The sequence below is a fragment of the Ursus arctos genome, unplaced genomic scaffold (genome assembly GCF_023065955.2).
Source record: "Ursus arctos isolate Adak ecotype North America unplaced genomic scaffold, UrsArc2.0 scaffold_15, whole genome shotgun sequence".
NCBI classification, from domain to species: domain Eukaryota; kingdom Metazoa; phylum Chordata; class Mammalia; order Carnivora; family Ursidae; genus Ursus; species Ursus arctos.
Genome location: NW_026622819.1, coordinates 41,346,222 through 41,364,757, shown reverse-complemented (window position 1 = coordinate 41,364,757; position 18,536 = coordinate 41,346,222). Strand labels below are relative to the sequence as shown.

At 48.8% G+C, this 18,536-nt stretch overlaps 1 protein-coding gene across 1 annotated transcript in view; it reads left to right on the top strand.

The window, feature by feature from the left end:
- Positions 1 to 12,656, top strand: part of CCDC69 (coiled-coil domain containing 69) — a 43,919-nt gene extending 31,263 nt beyond the window's left edge. Inside the window, exons 6-10 of the mRNA XM_057312392.1 lie at positions 5,958 to 6,031; positions 7,007 to 7,108; positions 7,611 to 7,730; positions 8,617 to 8,714; positions 9,457 to 12,656. Of these exons, the coding sequence (XP_057168375.1) occupies positions 5,958 to 6,031; positions 7,007 to 7,108; positions 7,611 to 7,730; positions 8,617 to 8,714; positions 9,457 to 9,634 (572 nt within the window). The 3' untranslated portion in view covers positions 9,635 to 12,656. The remainder of the gene's footprint in view (positions 1 to 5,957; positions 6,032 to 7,006; positions 7,109 to 7,610; positions 7,731 to 8,616; positions 8,715 to 9,456) is intronic.
- The last annotated feature ends 5,880 nt before the right edge of the window (positions 12,657 to 18,536 follow it).

Sequence of the window (18,536 nt, the reverse complement as noted above, 5' to 3'; positions counted from 1 at the left end):
TCGCCTGCACCCTACTCCAGTTCCTGGCACCCACTGATTTGTTCCCCATCACTATAGTTTTGTCTTTTCGAGGCTGTTTTATAAACAAAATAATACCTGATTTTTGGTAGTGGCCTCTTTCACTCATCATGGCATTTTTTTAAAGATTTTATTTATTTATTTATTTACTTACTTATTTACGAGGGGGAGAAAGAGAGAGAGAGAGAGAACAGGGGGAGGGGCAGAGGGAGAAACAGGCTCCCTGCTAAGCAGGGAGCCAGACGTGGGGCTCCATCGCAGGACCCTGAGATCATGACCGGAACCGAAGTCAGATGCTTAACTGACTGAGCCCCCCAGGCGCCCCTTGTCAGGACGTCTTTGAGATTCATCCAAGTTGTGTGTATTAATAGTTCAGGTTTTTTTTCATTGCTGAGTTGTATTCCATTATTTACTCATCTACTTGTTGTAGGACATTTGGGTTGTTTCCAGTTTGAGGCAAATATGAATAAACCTCTTCTGAACATTCATGTATGGATTTCTGTGTGTGCATAAATTTCCACTTCTCTTGGGTAAATAATGCAGGAGTATGTTTGGCTTTATGAGAAATGGGAAACTGGTTTCCTTAGGGGCCATCATTTTGCATTCCCATGAGTGAAATAGGAGTTCCACTGTTCCTTCTCACTAAACACTTGCCAATTTTTTTTAATTTTAGCTGTTCTGATTGGTGTGTGTCGATATCTCATCATGGGTTTGATTTGCATTTCAGTAATGACTCATGATGTTGGCCGTTTCTTCTTGTGCTTACTTGCTGTCTGTACATCACCTGGTCAAATGTCCATTCAAATCTCTTACCTGTTAACTAGCTTGCTTGTTCTTACTGTTCAGTTTTGAGAGATCTTTATATATTTTGGATACAAGTCCTTTGTATTTGCAAATATCTTCTGCTAGGCGATAGGGTTTCTTCTTTTTTTTTCTCATTCTCTTAACAGTGTATATTATAAAGCAAAGCTTTTAATTTTGATAAATTCCGATTTATTGTTTCTTTTATTCATTATACTTTTGGTGTCATATCTTAAAAATTCGATGCTGAACCCCAGGTAACAAAGATCTTCTGTGTTGTCTTCCAAAATCTGTATGGTTTTAAGTTTTACATTTACATCTATGATCCCTATAATTGTGTGATTTTTCTTCTGTGGACTGTTAATATTGTGGATTACATGGATTTGAGTTTCGAATTTTGAACTAGCCTTCTATTCCTGGGATAAACCCTACTCGATCACGTTATATTATTCTTTTTTATGTATTGCTGAACTTGACGTGCTAATATTTTACTGAAGATGTTTGTGTCTGTGTTCACGAGGGCTGTTCTGTACCGTCTGACTCGTTTTAGTTTCAAGGTATAGCTTGCCTCATGGAATGAGGTGAGACCTGTCCCTTCCTCTTTCATTTCTGGAAGAGATTGTGTAGAACTGGTATTGTGTCATTTTTTAAAATGTTCCGTAGAATTTGTGAATGAAACCATCTGTTCTCAAACATTTCTTGTCCAGAAAGTATTTAAGTACAAATTCGAATTCTTTAGTAGTTATAGGAATGCCCAGGTTATGTGTTTTACTTGGGTGAGTTTTAGTAGTCTGTGGTTTTTCAGGAATTGGTACATTTCATCTAAATTCCAGAGTTTATATGCATAGAATTGCTCGTAGTAATCTCTTACTATTGTTTTAAATATCTTCCGTGTCTGTGGTGATATTCCCTCTTAAATTCTTGATATTGGTAGTTTGTGCATTCTCTTTTTGCTGTGTTAGTCTTGCTTAAGGTTTTTCAACCTTATTAATCCTTTCCAAATCCTTTCTAACTTTTGGTTTCATTTATGATTTTCCTGATTTTTCCATTTTCTTTTTTTTTTAAAAGATTTTATTTATTTATTCGACAGATAGAGACAGCCAGCGAGAGAGGGAACACAGCAGGGGGAGTGGGGGAGGAAGAAGCAGGCTCATAGCGGAGGAGCCTGATGTGGGGCTCGATCCCATAGCACCAGGATCACACCCTGAGCCGAAGGCAGACGCTTAACCGCTGTGCCACCCAGGCGCCCCTGGATTTTTCCATTTTCAATCTTGTTGATTTCTGTTATTTTTATTTCCGTCTGCTTGCTTGCTTTATATTTAGTTAACTCTTCTTTCTTATTATTTCTTACACTGGGAGCTTAGATTACTGATTTGAGACCTTTCTCCTTTCCTAACAGAAACATTTAGTGTCATAAATTTCTCCCTGAGCACTGCATTATCTGCCTCCCACAGACTGATGTTTTGTATTTTCATTCTTGTTCAGTTCAAAATATTTTCTAGTTTCCCTTAAGACTTCTTCTTTGGCTCATTGAACACGTGTAAGTGTTTGGAGATTTATAGTTCTCTTTCTGTGACTGATTTCCAGTTCGATTTCATTATGGTCAGAGAACATAGTTTGAATTTTGCTCCTTTTATAATTTGTTAAGGCTTGTTTTATGATTCGGAATATGGTCTGTCCTGTGAATGTTTCATGTGCACTTGAAAAAAATGTGTATTCTGCTACTGTAAGATGTAGTTTATAAATCAGTTAAATCAGCGTGTTGACAGTGTTCAGTTCTTCTATATTCTTACTGATTTTATGCCTCCTTTTTCTACCAAATGCTGAAGAGTGTTGGAATCCCTACTATAGCTGTGTGTATTTATTTATTTTGCATTTTAGTTCTGTTAGTTTTTGCTTCATGTATTTCAAGGCTCCTTTGTTAGGTATATAAATATTTAGGATTGTTATGTTTTCTTAGAGAACTGACCTCTTCATCATTATATAATGTCAATGTCTTTATCCCTGATAATATTCCTTATTCTTAAGTGCACGTCATCTGAAATGAATATAGCCACTACAGCTTTCCTTTGATTCATGTTGCTTTTTCTACCTTTTTACTTTGAATCTACCTGTGACATATATTTAAAGTGGGTTTCTTGTAAATAGCATATAGTTGGGTATTTTTTTAAAGATCCATCCTGACAATCTCTGTCTTTTCCTTAGGATGTTTAGACCATATAGTTTAGTGTTCTTTTTTTTTTTTTAAGATTTTATTTATTCATTTGAGAGAGAGAGAGAGATACAGAGAGAGCACAAGCAGGGGGAGAGTCACAGCGAGAGGGAGAAGCAGACTCCCCGCCAAGCTGGGAGTCCAATGTGGGACTGAATCCCAGGACCCTGGGATCATGACCTGAGCCGAAGACAGATGCTTAACCGACTGAGCCCCCCCGGCGCCCGGTTTAGTGTTCTCATTGATATGGTTGGATGTAGGTCTGTCATTTTTGTGTTTGTTTTCTGGTTGTTGTTTTAACCTCTCCTTCCATGCTTTCTTTTGGAGTACTTGAACATTTTTTAATATTCCATTTCAACTTGTCTCTGGTCTCTTTTACTATATCTCTTTGTACAGTTTTTTGTTTTGGGGTGTTTTTTTTGTTTGTTTTGTTTTTAGTAATTGCTCTAAGAATTACAAAATATTTAAGCATCTGTTTAGAATTCACATTATGCCACAGGATGTAGCAAGCCTACCGTCATGTAGGTCCCTATCCTCTCTCCTTTTTGTTGTACTTGTCTTAGATAATACATCCACATACATTGAATGCCCCATCTGACAATGTTACACTATTTATAACATTGATTTACCATCAATATATTTTAAAGAGCACAAGGGGAGAAGAAGAAGAAGAAGAATAGTCCATTATATTACCCAGGCACTTCCCAGTTCTGTCACTCTTCCTACACTCCTGAAGTTCCGAGTTTCCCTCTGGTATCATTTGCTTTCTGCCTAAAGAATTTCCTTAAGCCATTCTTTTAGTAGGTCTGCAGATGAGGAATTATTTTAGTGTCTCTTCCTCTGAGAATGTCTTCGTTTCACCTTTCCTGAGGATATTTTCACGGGCTATAGGATTCTAGATTTACAGTTCTTTTATTTTGGCAGTTTTTATTCCTGGTTTATGTTCTTAGTTTCTCTAGTCTCCAAGGTTTCTAATAAGAAATCCACAGTCATTCAAACTGTTGTTTCCTCTAAGTAATGCACCGTTTTTCTCTGGGTCAGTTCCAGATTTTTTCTTTGTCATAAGTTTTCAAAACTGAAGTGTCTGGGTGTGGATTTCTTTGGGTTTCCCCTGTGTGGGGTGCAGTGAGTGTCTTCAGTCATAGGTTTATGTTTTGCCAGATTTGGGAAGCATTCAACCATTCTCTCTCCCAATACAGTTTCCGCACTGCACTCTCTCTCTTTTCTTTCTGAGACTCTGATGCACAAATGTTAGACATTTTTTGGATTGTTTTATAGGTCCCTGAGGCTTTCTTCATTTTTTCCCAATCATTTCTCTCTCAATTGTTCAGACTGGATCATCCCTATTGATCCGTATTCAAGTCCACTGGCTCTTTATCTGCGTCATCTCTGTTCAGTTACTGAGCCCACCTAGTGAGTTTTGAAAATTTCATGTATTACATTTTTTAGTTCTAAAATATCCTTTTGGTTCTTTTTAATAGCTTCTATATATTTTCTAAGGCTTTCTATTTTTCCATGCTTTTCAAGGGTACTCTCTTACTTCATGAGGCATTTTTATATCAGCTGTCTTAACGTCTCTGTTAATAATTCCGACATCTGTAGCATCTCAGTGTTGGCATCTGCCGAATGTCTTTCTCAGCCAAGTTAAGATTTTCCTGCTTCTTTGTACGCTGAGCCGTTTCGGATTTGTATGCTGAGCCATTTGGATTCATATGCTGAGCAATTTTGTATTATATCCTGAAATATTTGGAAACATGAGATTCTGAGTCTTGTTTAAAACTTTTGGTTTCATGGTACTTCAGATTCTGGTCTTCTTGCCCAGCCTCCCTGCTAACGTTTACTTTTCAGAGTCTGCAACTAACTATTCCACTCATTCTGTCTCGGTTTTATAGCCACGGTCAGTAGGACAGTCTGTATGGAGGGCACATCCTCTAGCTTACCTGGAATCAGAACCTGTCTTGAGAGGCAAATTAACGAATTTGGCCCATAATTGGAAAAAATCGGCCTGTAATTTTTATACAGCCGGTCTCTTGAATTTTTGACGGCTCTATCACATTTGTATTACTGAACGTTGTTTTGTCTGTGACACGGGCCCGCTGTATGCCTGGGCCTTTGGTCATATGAAACTTTTTTTTCCCCTATCCTCTCTGTCCTATTTCCCATCCTACCCATTGATTGGTCACTTCCCCGTTGTCTTCTTTCAGCTGAGACAAGGTTGGAATTTTCCACGAGGAGCTCTGAGGGGAGGCGGGATAAGAAATAGAACTCTATTGATTTGAGGGAATGCTAGCAAATCTGCAAGCACAGCCCAGTCTGGAAGGCCCTTGTGTGTCCTTTTCTCACGTCATTCATGGATCGTCCCTTAGCACAACTCATTTCACAATTGAGGCAGTAGAACATTTCAATATTTGAAGCGATCTTCTCAAGGTTCCTCTGTTGTGGAAGAAGCTGAACGAGGACAAGGTAGGTTTCCTGGCCTCAGATGGAACATACTGACTGCAGTTTTGTGCCATGGTTTGCGAAATAATGATTTAATGGTTTCGAAGTTTGGGTAAGCCAGCTTGCAAAACATTGGCCCTATGCATTTTCACGGCAGGTGAGCCAGACGAATGAGCTTGCTGCACGATCTTTGGGTCTTAGCCTCAGTGAGGCATGGGTGGCTCCCATAATCTGGTAGGGTTCACAGTTCCTCCCAGGATAGAATTTGTTTCCATTTCCATGAGCTTTTCTTAAATATCTACTATATTTCTGGCACAGCTGCAAGCCTACTAAATGAAAGATGAATAAGGCCATCCCTAGCCCCCCCCCCAGTCACCGTGGGCCCCAGCTGATTGCCCAGGTTCTCCAGGCCTCATGGGGCCTTCCAGAAGGCTTTAGGGTGAAGCGTGTGGGTGTCTGAGCTCACAGAGGTCTCCTTTCCCTACAGTCCTCCGGGTCTCACATGAGCAGGAGAAGGAAACCCTTACCCACTCCTTCCAGGAGGCCAAGGCAACCCTGCAGGTGAGAGGAGTGTCATGGCCGTCTCTGTGGGGGAGGGGAGGACCTGTGGGAAAGCCGCCTGGCCTCTACTTAGGTATGAGGGACAGAGGTGAGTGTCTTCTGTGTAGCCAGCCCCTCGATGTGGTGACTGGGCTATTAGCTCAAGAGGACTTGGTGTGAGATCAGGGTTGGCCTATTTCTCTGAGGACTGTGGCTGGAGGATCTTGGAGACCCCATGGGCCAGGTCCCACGGTGTGACCAGGCTGGCAGGTGGGTGCACGGGAGCTGCAGAAGCACTAAGGAAGGCATCTGAGCCAATTTATCAGGTCAGGGACTTCCCAGAGGGAGGAAACCTTAGCTGGAACTTGGAGGATGGGTTAGAATTCTTCCGATGAAGAAGGATAAGAGGGGTGTCCTAGGTAGAAAAAAAAACAACTGTACTTAAAGGCGTAGAGAAGAGGGGAAAATATGGATTACCTGTGGTACTGAAAGAAGTCCAAGATGCCCCGGGATGAAGAGTAGGAGTGAGAGGGAACTGAGGCTGGAGAGGAGATGAGGGCCCAGTGGTGGGCCCGTGAGCCATATGAAAGGTGTGCTCTATCCTGAAGGTATTGAGCAAGGTTTGGGTGGGGGAAGCTCTTGGCAGGAGAATGTAGGAAGCAAGAATGCACCTGGCAGTGGAAGGACTGAGAGGGAAGGCTGGGAAAGTGCAGAGACTGGCTTGGGTGGGCTTTGAATGCCAAGCTAGCACTGCCAGCCTTGAACACCCAAACATTGTCCCTGCGGGGATTGGGAGTCACTAAAAGCTTTATGACCAGAGATGGGGCTGGTATGTTTCAGGCGGTGGTTAAAGCTAATCAAAGCCGCATTGGTGAGTAGAGCAGAGCGAAGATAGATGCAAGAACCCAAACTGCCCCCTCTCTGGGATGAGCAGAAGTCCACCTCCAGCCTTTCTGAACCACGCTTTGACCATCTCTCTCCCACTCCCTTCTCCAGGAGACCATTGATGGACTGTCCTCGCAGCTGGAGGTCTTCCAGGCCAAGATGAAGAGGGTAGAAGAGTCCATTCTGAGCCGAGACTATAAGAAGCACATCCAGGCAGGTGGCAGGACACCTGGCAGCTTTTCGTTCTCGAATCTCCGGGGAGGTCAGGGTCTGGGCAACGGGAAAGGCCAGGCCCTCTTCAAGGCCAGGGCTCAGACCTGACACTCTTACTTTCACGAAGGCCTGGAAGAAACAGGGTCCCCGTGTCACTGAGGGGGAAAGTAAGGCTGAGAGAGAAGCATAGGGAATAGTAAAGTGCTTGGGCTCTGGATTTAGAAGAAACTAGATGCAAAGAGCTAACATACCACTTGGCATAAACAACTTAACCTCTCTGAACTACAGTTCCCCACCTATGGTGGTAATAGGGCTTGCCACAGAGGGATTATTAGGCTAGAAGGAGATCAAGCATATTAGGCACTTCCCGTGAGCCAAGGGAGGGAGGTGACTTATGAGAGGCAAACAGGGATTTGGAGGCAGAATGGGAAAGAGGCAGGTAGCCCGTGCCGCTCTCTCCCTGCCTGCTGGTCTGATGAGATCATTCTGTGTCCCTGTCTAGGATTACGGGAGCCCCAGCCAGTTCTGGGAGCAGGAGCTGGAGAGCCTACACTTTGTCATCGAGATGAAGAATGAGCGTATTCACGAGCTGGACAAGCGGCTGATCCTCATGGAAACAGTGGTCTGTGCTTGGAAGCAGCTGGGGGTGGGGGGGGACGTAGCCTCAGCCTTCTCCTTTCTGGTCATTTTCTCTGTAAAGCGTGTAGAGGAAAGGCGCTTTGAGGAGGCTCCGGCCTGGGCCACACCAGTGCTGGCCCTTGAGACAGCAGAGACTGGTCTGTGGCCAGTCTGGGTCAAGCAGGGGCCCCTTCCCATATGGGCCCTATGCTTTTCTTGGCTATTCCTGTGGCTCTAACTTGGGTGACACCAGTGTAGATACCCTGGCTGACCAGGAGGGATTAGCAGGTGTTTTATGTCAGGCAGGGGCTGGGGAAGAAGGCAAGGCTGAAAAATCAGACAGAAAGGAGGTCAGAATCATCAAGGACAGGCCTGGGGAGTGGTGGCCATTGAGCACACTGATGGCTTTGTCTCCAGGAGAAGGGAGGCCTTGGGAAACCAGGGTGGACTCCAAAAAGAGATTATGTTACTCCAGAAGAAATCTGCCACACAACCTATATTCTAATCAGACCATCTCAGATGCTCCCTGTGAATTTTGTTCAGCCATTTTTGTGGAATAGCCTAACAGACCCATGTAATTTTATTTATATAGATTATATCCTTCTGACTTTGGAGAACCAAAAATATCCTCTCCCTTACGCACTGATGGAGACGTTAGATGGGAGTGGCTGTATCCTTTTGCTGTGTCTCATGTGGCAAAATTAAAAATTGGCAGCCCTGTGTTCACTCCTTGGTTATGTTCTTTAAAGTAATCTTACTGCTTCACGAAATGTAACATCGAGTCCAGAATGAGTCAGTGTTTTCAGCGACCACAGATAAGAGGGAGGTGATGGCATACGTTGTGCCATGTGAGGTCAGTGGCTTTCTGAGCTCCTTCTGATTTGTTACAGAAAGAAAAAAATCTGATGTTGGAGGAAAAAATCAGCACCCTGCAGCAGGAGAATGAGGACCTCCATGTCCGGGCCCGCAACCAGATGGTTATGTCAAGGTAGCTGTCCCCCTGCCTCCTCTCCTCCCATCTCCACCATTTGGTCAACACCGCCAGTTGGGAGGGTCTCAGAGAACCAGGGGAATGGATTGGCAGGCGGGCCCAGGCCTTTCTGGGGAATGTGGCTCCCTCTCCTTGAGAGTCAAGAATCCCATTAGACCAGCTCTGCCCAGAAACCTAGGTCTCGGTGTTCTGACTGGTATCTGTCCCCATCCTGGCTGAGTAGGCTGCGTGGCAAAGCCCCATACAGGAAGAGGGGACAGGAAATTTCTAGCTGGGGTGACCTAATGAATGAATGAATGAATGTGAATGAATGAACCCGTTCTGAAGGCTTAGGAAATGAGAGCCAGGATCATGTGTTAGACATAATTCATTGAATTCTTTACATATTATCTCACCTAATCCTCCTACTTACTCTAAGAGCTGGTCCTCCTATTATCGCTCCCATTTTACAAATGCGGAAACTGAAATTTGGCAGGAGTAAAGAACTTGCTCAAGGTTACACAGCTAAGCGGTGGGGCAGATCTGAGCCCAGGGCTGTCTGCCTGTGAGGGCCGCGCTCCTCCAACATGGGATCGAATGACCTCTTGCATCCAGGCGGAGGACAGGGCGACAGGGCGGTGGGGGCCCTGACGCAGGCTGGTGGCCTGTCTGGGCAAGGCCTCCTGGAGGAACGGGTTGGTTCCTCCAGGAGGACAGGCCGCTGCCCACCGGCTATGGGGGCCCCTGTCTACATCCACAGGCAGCTCTCGGAGGACCTGCTTCTCGCCCGCGAGGCCCTGGAAAAGGAGTCCCAGCTGCGGCGACAGCTTCAGCAGGAGAAGGAGGAGCTGCTGTACCGGGTGCTCGGGACCGATGCCTCCCCTGCCTTCCCCCTGACCTCTGTCACCCCCACCGAGGTCTCTTTCCTCGCCAGCTAGGGCCCAGGGCCTGGGCCCGCCATGACGCCTGTGGCCACAGCTCCCTCTTGAGGACTTACCAGAGAAGACAGCAGGAGCCTCTCCTTTTCCCAGGAAGGGCGGAGGGCAGGCGTGAGATGGGAGCCAGGGTGTGTGCCCAGTGAGCCCTGGGGGCTTGGGCCATGCAGGATCACCCATGGGGCTTCCCTTGAGTTGGCCCAGGGAGCAAGCAAGAGGAGTCCTTCCGTCCCTCCCTGTTCTGTCTGTTCAAATCAGGGAAGTCCTGAGCTTTTCCCAGGGGCAGCCCGTGCGGCTGAGGCCATCTGACAAAGAGACAAACCCCCTGGTCCTGACTTGTTAGCTTCCCCCAGATGTTCTTCCCTCTGCTCAGACCATCCCTTAGCCTCAGTTTACCTCTCTAAAACAGCCAGGGGGACTGAACGAATGATTCTTGAGTCACTACAGTGTCCCATTCTAGGATTGTCTGAAGGTCAGACTAGGGGCTGGGGGACAAAAGAGAAAGTGGGCCAATCCCTGGGAATCAACAGGGAAAAGTAAGCAGCTGTAAAGGGGGTCACTAGAGGCCCTCGGGGCTGACAGTGCCATGGCCCAACCCAGCCGAGGCAGGGGCTGGGCAGGACCTGGGGCATGCCACTGCTCCTGGTCGCAGAGTCCAGTCAGCCCAGGGGCTAAGCCAGAGCTCCTCCTCCCTGACCAGGCCAGGCTCACTCCCTCAGCCCTCTGGGTCTCTCAGTCTCGGTGCATGGGCCACCTCGTGGGTCTGGACACACCTGACCGTCAGAGTTGGAACCTCACCCCTGCACAGATGAGGAAACCAAGGTGGGGAGTGGGACCCACAAAGCCAGGACTAGGACCTCATCTGTCATCCGGCTCTTTTTTCTCCACAGGCTCTGGAAAGATCAGATGTGGGACTTAGTCTTCCTCCTCCTTCCTCCAGCTGTCCCCACCCACTTCCAGGCTCTCTCTTCCTCCTGCTCCCTACCTTTACTCCTTCTACCACCCCTGATGCCAGGCGCCAGGACCCCAGAGCCTGGCCCTCAGCTTCCCCATCAGTGCAGAGGGGTGGCCATAGTCACCAACCTCAGCAGGCCTGTCCAGCCCAGACTGTCTGTGGATTCAATATTCTCAGGAAGCTTTGGGTCAGAGGGACACTGTAATGAGAACCCCTCCCCTGCACAGAGCATTTTAATTCAATGCTCTCACATACACCCCCCTCCTGTCAGCTACCTAAGATTCTCGAGGCCAGTTCTTAGCCCTCTTCAGCAGCAGAGCAAACTGAGATCACAGGAGCCAGAGGGCCTTGCCTGAGATTCCCCAGCTGCAGCCCCAGGCCCCAGACCAGCGGGTAAGAAAGGTCAATCCGGTAGAACTGAGGTTTGCTCCATCCTCCCAGACTGCCTTCTTCATTCCCCTGGATCTGGTCTTCAGCCATTTCTTATTCTAGGAGTTCAGACGTGACTCCATTTCTCCATTTCTCCCCTAGTAGGGCTAGGGGAGGTTATCTATCTGGGAGCCTTGGGAACAGCTCTGGAGTGAAGTACACACGTACTTCTTTATGCAACTTTTCCCAAAGTTTGTGTGGGATACACTAGTTCACTGCACATTAATAGGCGTGACCAAGAAAAGAATTGATAGCCAAGTAATTTGAGAAGCTCTAGATTCAGTCAAGTTAAACAGATCTGCAAAATGCTGGACTTCTCAGAACCTTTAATATATGCTGACGTGAACTGCAAATTTCCAAGAAGGAAGCAGAGTGTCCAGCATTTTCTAAACTCCTTTGACCAACTTCCTACCCCAACCTAAGCACTTCAGGCTGCAGAATGCACTTTAGAAAGCATCATTTTAATTGAGAGGGGCTGGGCTGGAGAAGGGGCAAATTGTGGGGAGCAGGGTTTCCCTCATGCAGCCTATGGCAAATATGAGGACATAAACTGTGGTCACGCCCTCACCCTGGGCAGACAAGCTGTGGGAACTATGGCGCTGTGTTTATTTGGCCCCTGTGTTTTCCTGGGAGAGGGAAGAGGTGGTTCCTCACCGAGGACCCCTGCTAGTGGCAGGGATCATTGAGGAATATGTCCCGGGCCTGAGTGACTTGCCAGGGGCTCTGGGCTCCCTCCTCGAGTGTTGGTGCCCCACTGACTCTGGCTTTGCCCAGCCTTGGAGTGGGGCCTGACGCTGGAGTCAAGGCTGGCCATCCGAACAGGTCAGGGCTTGGAGGGAAGCTGTGAGGTTGATGAAGGCATGGAAGCTGTGATGGGCGGGCAGAGTGCAAGGGGTGAGTGCAAAGGTTCTTTTTGCACTCTTTTGGGAGTGACAAGTCCTTGGCATCAAAAACACCGAGGTTCACACAGTTACCCACCCCGTTTCTGCCCATTGCTCCACACCAGGATACCTGCAGTGAGGGAGGGAGCTAGGAAGGGGCAGGGGAGACACGAGGGCCTCTAGTCACGCAGACATGGGTGGTGGCGGTCCCCGTAGCCTGAAGATTGGTGGCCCCACAGGTGTAGATGCCAGAGTCCCCAGGCCAGGCCTCTTCCACATACAGGGTGCTCCCTGCCTCCTGCTGTACCTGGCCCTCTAGGCGATCGACACTGGCCCACTTGCTGACATAGGGGGGTCAGCCCAACTGCAGGGACAAAAAAATAACTGTCCTCAGCCAGCCCAGGCGTCCTCTCTGACTCAGGCACCAGCAGGCAAGTGAGAGGCACTGTGTACTCCTTCAGGGATAGGGGCTCGTCCAAGGTCATACCTGCAGATCAGAGCACCTGGAAGGCCAGGTTCTTTGTGGCAAATGTGAGCTTCTCAAGACCCTGGGGAGAAGCTGGGGTCTCCTCCCTGACTCGAGGGGACGCAGGAAGTAACTTGGCTGGGAGCAGCACCCCGCGGTGCAGCACTCTGGTTTTGCGTGGCTGTCGATGGGTGCTACCTCCCCGGGGGGGGGGGGGGTTCTATTATGACAATTGTTTGGGAAACACTTGAGTCAAGCAAAATTAAATTGGAGAGACTCAGACCACTGAGTCTATCACGTGTCCGTGTGAGTTATGAATCTCCAAGGTGGGAGGAAAAAAAAAACCACGTCTTTTCAGGGTTTGGGGCTGGATTTGTTGGTATCCTACCATTCCAAGGAACATATTTGGGGAAAGGCTAGCACAGCAAAGCCATGTCTCCCAACCATCTGTGTGTTCTTTTCCCCTTATTGGGTTTCCATTTCCATTTTGGACAAGCGGGAGAATGATCCCCCACTCTTTCCCTCCTAAGGCCTCTGGGGAGCTCACCTTCACCATGTCTTTGCTGGTCCAGCCCTCCCGCCAAGGCTCCTGTCAAATTCCAGCTCTTCCAAGAAGCCCTTTTAAGAATTCCTGAAGTTGTCTTTGCTGGCGGATCTCCTGTGTGACCCAGCTGCTCTCCAGGTGTTTGAGGGCTCTGGGGCTAAGTTCCTTGAGAGGAAGGAACATCACTACCACCCGTCGAGAAACACCTTAGGAAGGTCTGGCCCACGCAGGTGCCCAGGAAACACTTGCTAATGGATTTCGCCCATCTGTTCTTACACACCAGCCGGAAGGCCTGAGCACTTGCCCCAGCCCCGTGTTTGTGAGATCCGGGCCGGTCTGGTCTCTGCTTGAATGTCACCTCAGAGAAGACTGACCGCTCTGTCTTAAGAAGATCCTATCAGGTTGCCCTGTTGTATGTACCCTCGATGTAGCGCTTCATATGCTCTCCATGATCATGTTCATTTCCCACGTCTTCCTCCCTGTTTAGATTGTGAGCTTGCAGACAGCAGAAGCCAGAGTTCTCTTTGCCTCATCCTTGTGGTCTCTGCACTAATTACGGCGTCTAGCACGTGGTGGGTGCTCAGTAACTATTATTGGACAAATTAACAAAGAATCACATTACACACTTTATACAGTAACTAAACAAGGAAACTGAGGCCCAGACAAGGGAAGTGACTTGCCCAAGTTCACTCAGAGCAGCAGTCCAGCAGTGGTTCCACTCTGCCACGATCGCTCCTGACCCTCATCCTAATTCCTCACTCCTGGGCTCTTGGCCAACACACTGTCACCACAGACACACACACACAGCCTTTTCTTCCCTTCTGCTTCCCTTCTGCCCTGGATATTCCCAGATAAAGTCCACAGCCATCTCCGACTCACCCAGAGCCGTACAAGTCACGCTGAAGTTCTCTCCCAGTTGGACTGGTGTGGCCGAAGCTTGGACGGTGGGTTTGAGGGAGGAAGATGGGTCTGCCATGGAGAAGATGGGAGAGAAATGGGGACAAACATGTTGAACTGATTGTTAGAACGATTGAATGAACAGCAGAATGGTTAAGTTCACAGAGGATGAATGGTTGGGTTGGTTGAATTGATAGAGGATGGGTAGTTGATGGAACAGGTGATCTGATGGAAGACGGGTGAATGGATTGGTGTGATATGATTGAGAATGACTGGATGGACTGAAAGGCTGCTGGATGCAACGTCGCTCAAGAGCTGGTTGGCTGGCTGTCTAGACAAGATAGTTGACTATATGGGGTGTTGTTGAAAGCTGGTTGGTTAGATAGAGTTCCATAATCCACAGAACCCAAATCTGAGGTCCCTGAAGGAGACATGTCTCCCCATTGCCCCGCCCACCCAGGCCCCAGGCCCACACACAGCTGACATGGATCAGCATGTACTTGGTGGAGATTTGTCTCCAGACGCCCAGGCTGGCCGAGCAGAAGAGGGAGCCAGGCAAGGAAGCCCAGGGCCAGCAGACGGTGAAGCCCTTCTTCACGTCGAAGGACATGGCGATCCCATCCACTGGGACTTCCTCCGGGGGGAACTCCCGAAGCAGTGTCACCTGGGCCAGAGGGTTGGTCACCTGGCAGGCAAGCAGGACCGGCTGATGGCTGCGCCACTGGACCACCTCATAATAATCCTCAGTGGGCCCAAAGAGCTCCTCTGGGTCTGGGAAGGAAGGAGGGAGAGAGAAGAACGAACGTGGCCTAGATTAGTTATTTCCTGCTGCTCTACCACCCACGGGCATGAGGTCCCTCATCAGGTCTTAAAATCCCACTTTCCCTGCCCTTCTCAGTCCTGGACTGAGAGCTGAAGGCCGGCCTGCTAGTTCCAGCTTCGTCATTTCGATTGACGTTCTTGGAGACCCGGACTTCAGGGCACCTGCGATGAAGATGAAGGTCTTCCGCTGGCGGGCCTCGCCGTCTGCGCACGCGCTGTCCTGGCAGTGCCGAGCCGGCAGCTGTATTCCCTGGTGTCCGCGCCCGTGGACTTGACCAGCTGCAGCTGGCCGTGCTGGCCGAAGTGCTTGATTCTGAAAGACAGTCGTGGGGCTGGACCAGGGTGAGGCGGGCAGGAGATGGGGGTGGCCTGAGACACCTGGTGAGCAGTGTTTAGCGGCCTGACCGTCCCCCTCCCCCGTGTTCAGTATGCTGCCCACCCAGTCTTCTCCCTTCCCCACTGACAGCAGGAGGATTCACAGTGGCCCCACCTGGTTTCTGATGGCTCACCTCTCACTGGCCCCATGCACATCTTCTACTGGGTCCATCTACTCGTCCCAGAGCTTGTCCTTACATTGCAAACGGCATCCCCCAAACGCCTCTGTGCTTCTTCCTCGGCTCCTTCCGTGTGTCCCTCTGTTCAGAACAGCAGTGCCCTCTAAGCAACTCCACCCCCTAACAGAGGTGGGGGCCCAGCGAATCTCACTTTGAGAGGCTGAACTGAGAGAGGGTAGACAAATCTCCTGGCCCAGTTTTATATCCCAGACTCTGCCTTCTTCTGGGGTGAGCAATGCTGGTGGGGTCAACTTTGCTTCTATTTCTGCCTTCCCAATGTTGGCGTCCCCGACGTAAGGGTACCTCGCCTGACATTCAGGCACAGACAGGCGGGACAGTCAGCCTCCTTCCCTTCCCATTGCCATCTTTCTCCCTACAGGCACTATTTGCTGCCTCCAGAGCTGACATCCCGCACCGTGGGAAGCCACGTCTCCCCTTCTGTTAAACCACTATGCATCTGATGGGTCTTGTGAGCCCATCTTACTGTTTCTTTTTTTTTTTTACATTTTTTTTTTAAAGATTGTATTTATTTGAGAGAGGGAGAGAAGGAGCAGGGAGAGGGTGTATGGGGGAGAGAGACAAGCAGACGCCACCAAGCCCGGAGCCCTTCACAGGGCTCGATCCCAGGACCCCTGGATCATGACCTGAGCCGAAGTCAGACGCTTAACTGACTGAGCCACCCAGGTGCTCCCTGTTTCTTTTAGACGCCTGTAGTTCTACCTAATAGAAGCCCATCGTGGGTTCTGGAACACTCAAATCAGCATCAAAACTGTCCTCAAATTGTGCACTGCTGCCACACTCCTGGACCCATTCATGCTGTCACAGGAGTTCCCCCAGCTCACACCTCAGGCATCCCTCGCCTTCCTCCTCCAGGTACGCAGGTACCCTCCAGCGAACTACCTTCCCCCAGCAGCGCAGCTCCAGGGCATCCCCAGCCCGCAGGCTCAGTGAGGCCCGCCTTCTGGAAGCAGCCCCTCCCCAACACCTGGGTCAGGATGGAGATGGCTGGGCAGCGCAGGGCTGCCCCCTCTGTGGGAGTCTTCACCCGCAGGGACTTCTGGCTCAGGTCTGATTTGGGTTTCCTCCTGCCTGTGGCTCCGGAGGCCTTCACCTCTCCAGGGATGGCGGCTTTGAGGCCTCTCTTTTTCAGAGCCTTCGGAGTTCTGGCCCGCTCCTGGACTTCAGCTGCAGGGAGACGGGTGGGTGTGGGGCCACAGCCTTCGCCATTCATCTCTCATGGGGTCCTCTCCTCCCCCCAGCAGCTGGCAGAACCTCAGAGCTCTGTAAAGAACCCTCAGTCTGTAAAGTTATAAAATACAGACAAGCCAAGACAAAGGATTAAATTTGCCCCCAAACTTACCATCCAGAGATAACCACCATGACTATTTGAAGCATACTTTTCCAAGGCTTTTTAATGCAAATATTTTAAAGACATTGTTAAAACAAAACAATAGAACACATATTTTTAACAATCTGCCTTTCACTTAGTAATATGCTGTGATTACTATTCCGTGTCAATAAACACACGTGCACCAAAACGTTCTGAACGGTTGGCATGGTATTTCATGGTAGGGCTCTATCATGATTTATTTCTTCACTGTTGGGTGTTTGGGTTTTTCCGAATTCTTTGCCAAAATAATCAACTGTGCCATCATCATCTCATGCATGCACCTTTGATCAGATTGCTTCCTTAGAATGCATTCCTTAGCAATGGAGCTGCTGGTGGGCTACGGAAGGGAACTTACACACTTTCTTATCCGAGTGGCCACCAGTATTTCAAACCTTCTAGAACATGCTCCAAAAGAGGTCACTTAACCTGCACTGAGATATGTCTAGCAATGGGGAGCTCAGTATTTAACGATACTAATAGTGACCATTGATGGTGCCTGCAGTGTTTCTGGAAGAGTACTAGCCCCTTTCTATGCATTTTCTTATTTCATCCTCCTAATGGCTGCAAAGTAAGTGTTATTCTTATTTTACAGATGAGGGTCTTGAGGTTTACAGAGGCTCAGCCTCCCCAGGCTCTGTGCCAGGGAGCAGGAGACCCTGAGCTCAGACCCAGGTCAGCCAGGCTCCAGAGCCCATAGCAGCTCCCCCAGGAGTGTATCTTCAGGCCAAATGGCTCTAACTGCTAGAAAGACCTTTCAGATGCGGACCCACTATCTTTACCTTTAACCACTGATCCATTTTTCTTCCCTGTGGAAGAGGACACAGCCATTCCACATGCCTGCCTGCCACCCCAGCCCCCAATTTTCTCTTCACGCAGAGAAGGTTGTGCAATTTGTACCAGCTTCTGAGACTCTTTTCTGTCCTGAGAGTTCCCGGCTACATCCTTCCCTCTTCGTCCCCACTGTTACCACAACTCGGTCCAAACCCTGGTCAGATCCCAATGGAGTTTAGCAATTATCTCTTGTTATGGCCCCAAACCACCAGCACCAACACACACAGGTGCCAATGGGCAAAAAACCAACAAAACAACAAAACAACGAAAGGACCCAAACCACCACTTTCAAGCCTGAGTCCTCTAATTTCTTGGAGTTGTTAAGAAAAAACTACACACCTTCTGTGTGTGTCATTTACTTGCACACAACTACCACTCACAACACTTCTGACACCAGATTAGTGGAGGGGGTGTTCCACACCAAGCAATTCTCTGAAACATCAGCGGGGTGTCCCACCGGTTAACTCAGTTCTGACACTATTTACCTGGAACAAGCATCAGACCCCACGGGTTAAGGGCTCCGTCTCACAGGGCTTCCCTCCCCCACTTCGGATGCCAATCCCAAGTCCCAGGTTGTCACCTGTGCTTCTGACCCACTGGCTATAAACTGGGGCTCCCATGACCCCCAAGCTGTGTTCGATAATTCGCTAGAATAGCTCGCACAACTCAGGGAAACACTTACCTTTACCTGGGAGAAAAGACAGAGGTGAGCATCCAGATGGAGGAGATTCGTAGGACAAGGGGTGTGGGAAGGGGCTCAGAGCTTCCAGGCCCCCTCCCGGCGCACCGCTCTCCCAGAACCTCCAGGGCTTCAGCAACCCGGAAGCTCTCCAGACCCCATCCTCTGGGGACCATTATGGAGGCTTCTTCACACAGACACGATCCGTCATTACCTCACTCTCCAGCCCCTGCCTCTCCCCCTCCTGGAGGATGGGAGGTGGGGCTGAAAGTTCCAAGCTTCTAATCATGGCTTGGTCTTGCTGGTGATCGCCCCCATCCTGAAGCCCTCCAGGAGCCCACCCAGAGCCGCCTCATTAGAACAAAAGACACTCTTATCACCCAGGAAATTCCAGGAGATTTAGAAACTCCACGTCAGGAACCAAATATTAGAACAAAAGATGCCCCTAGTACTCTTA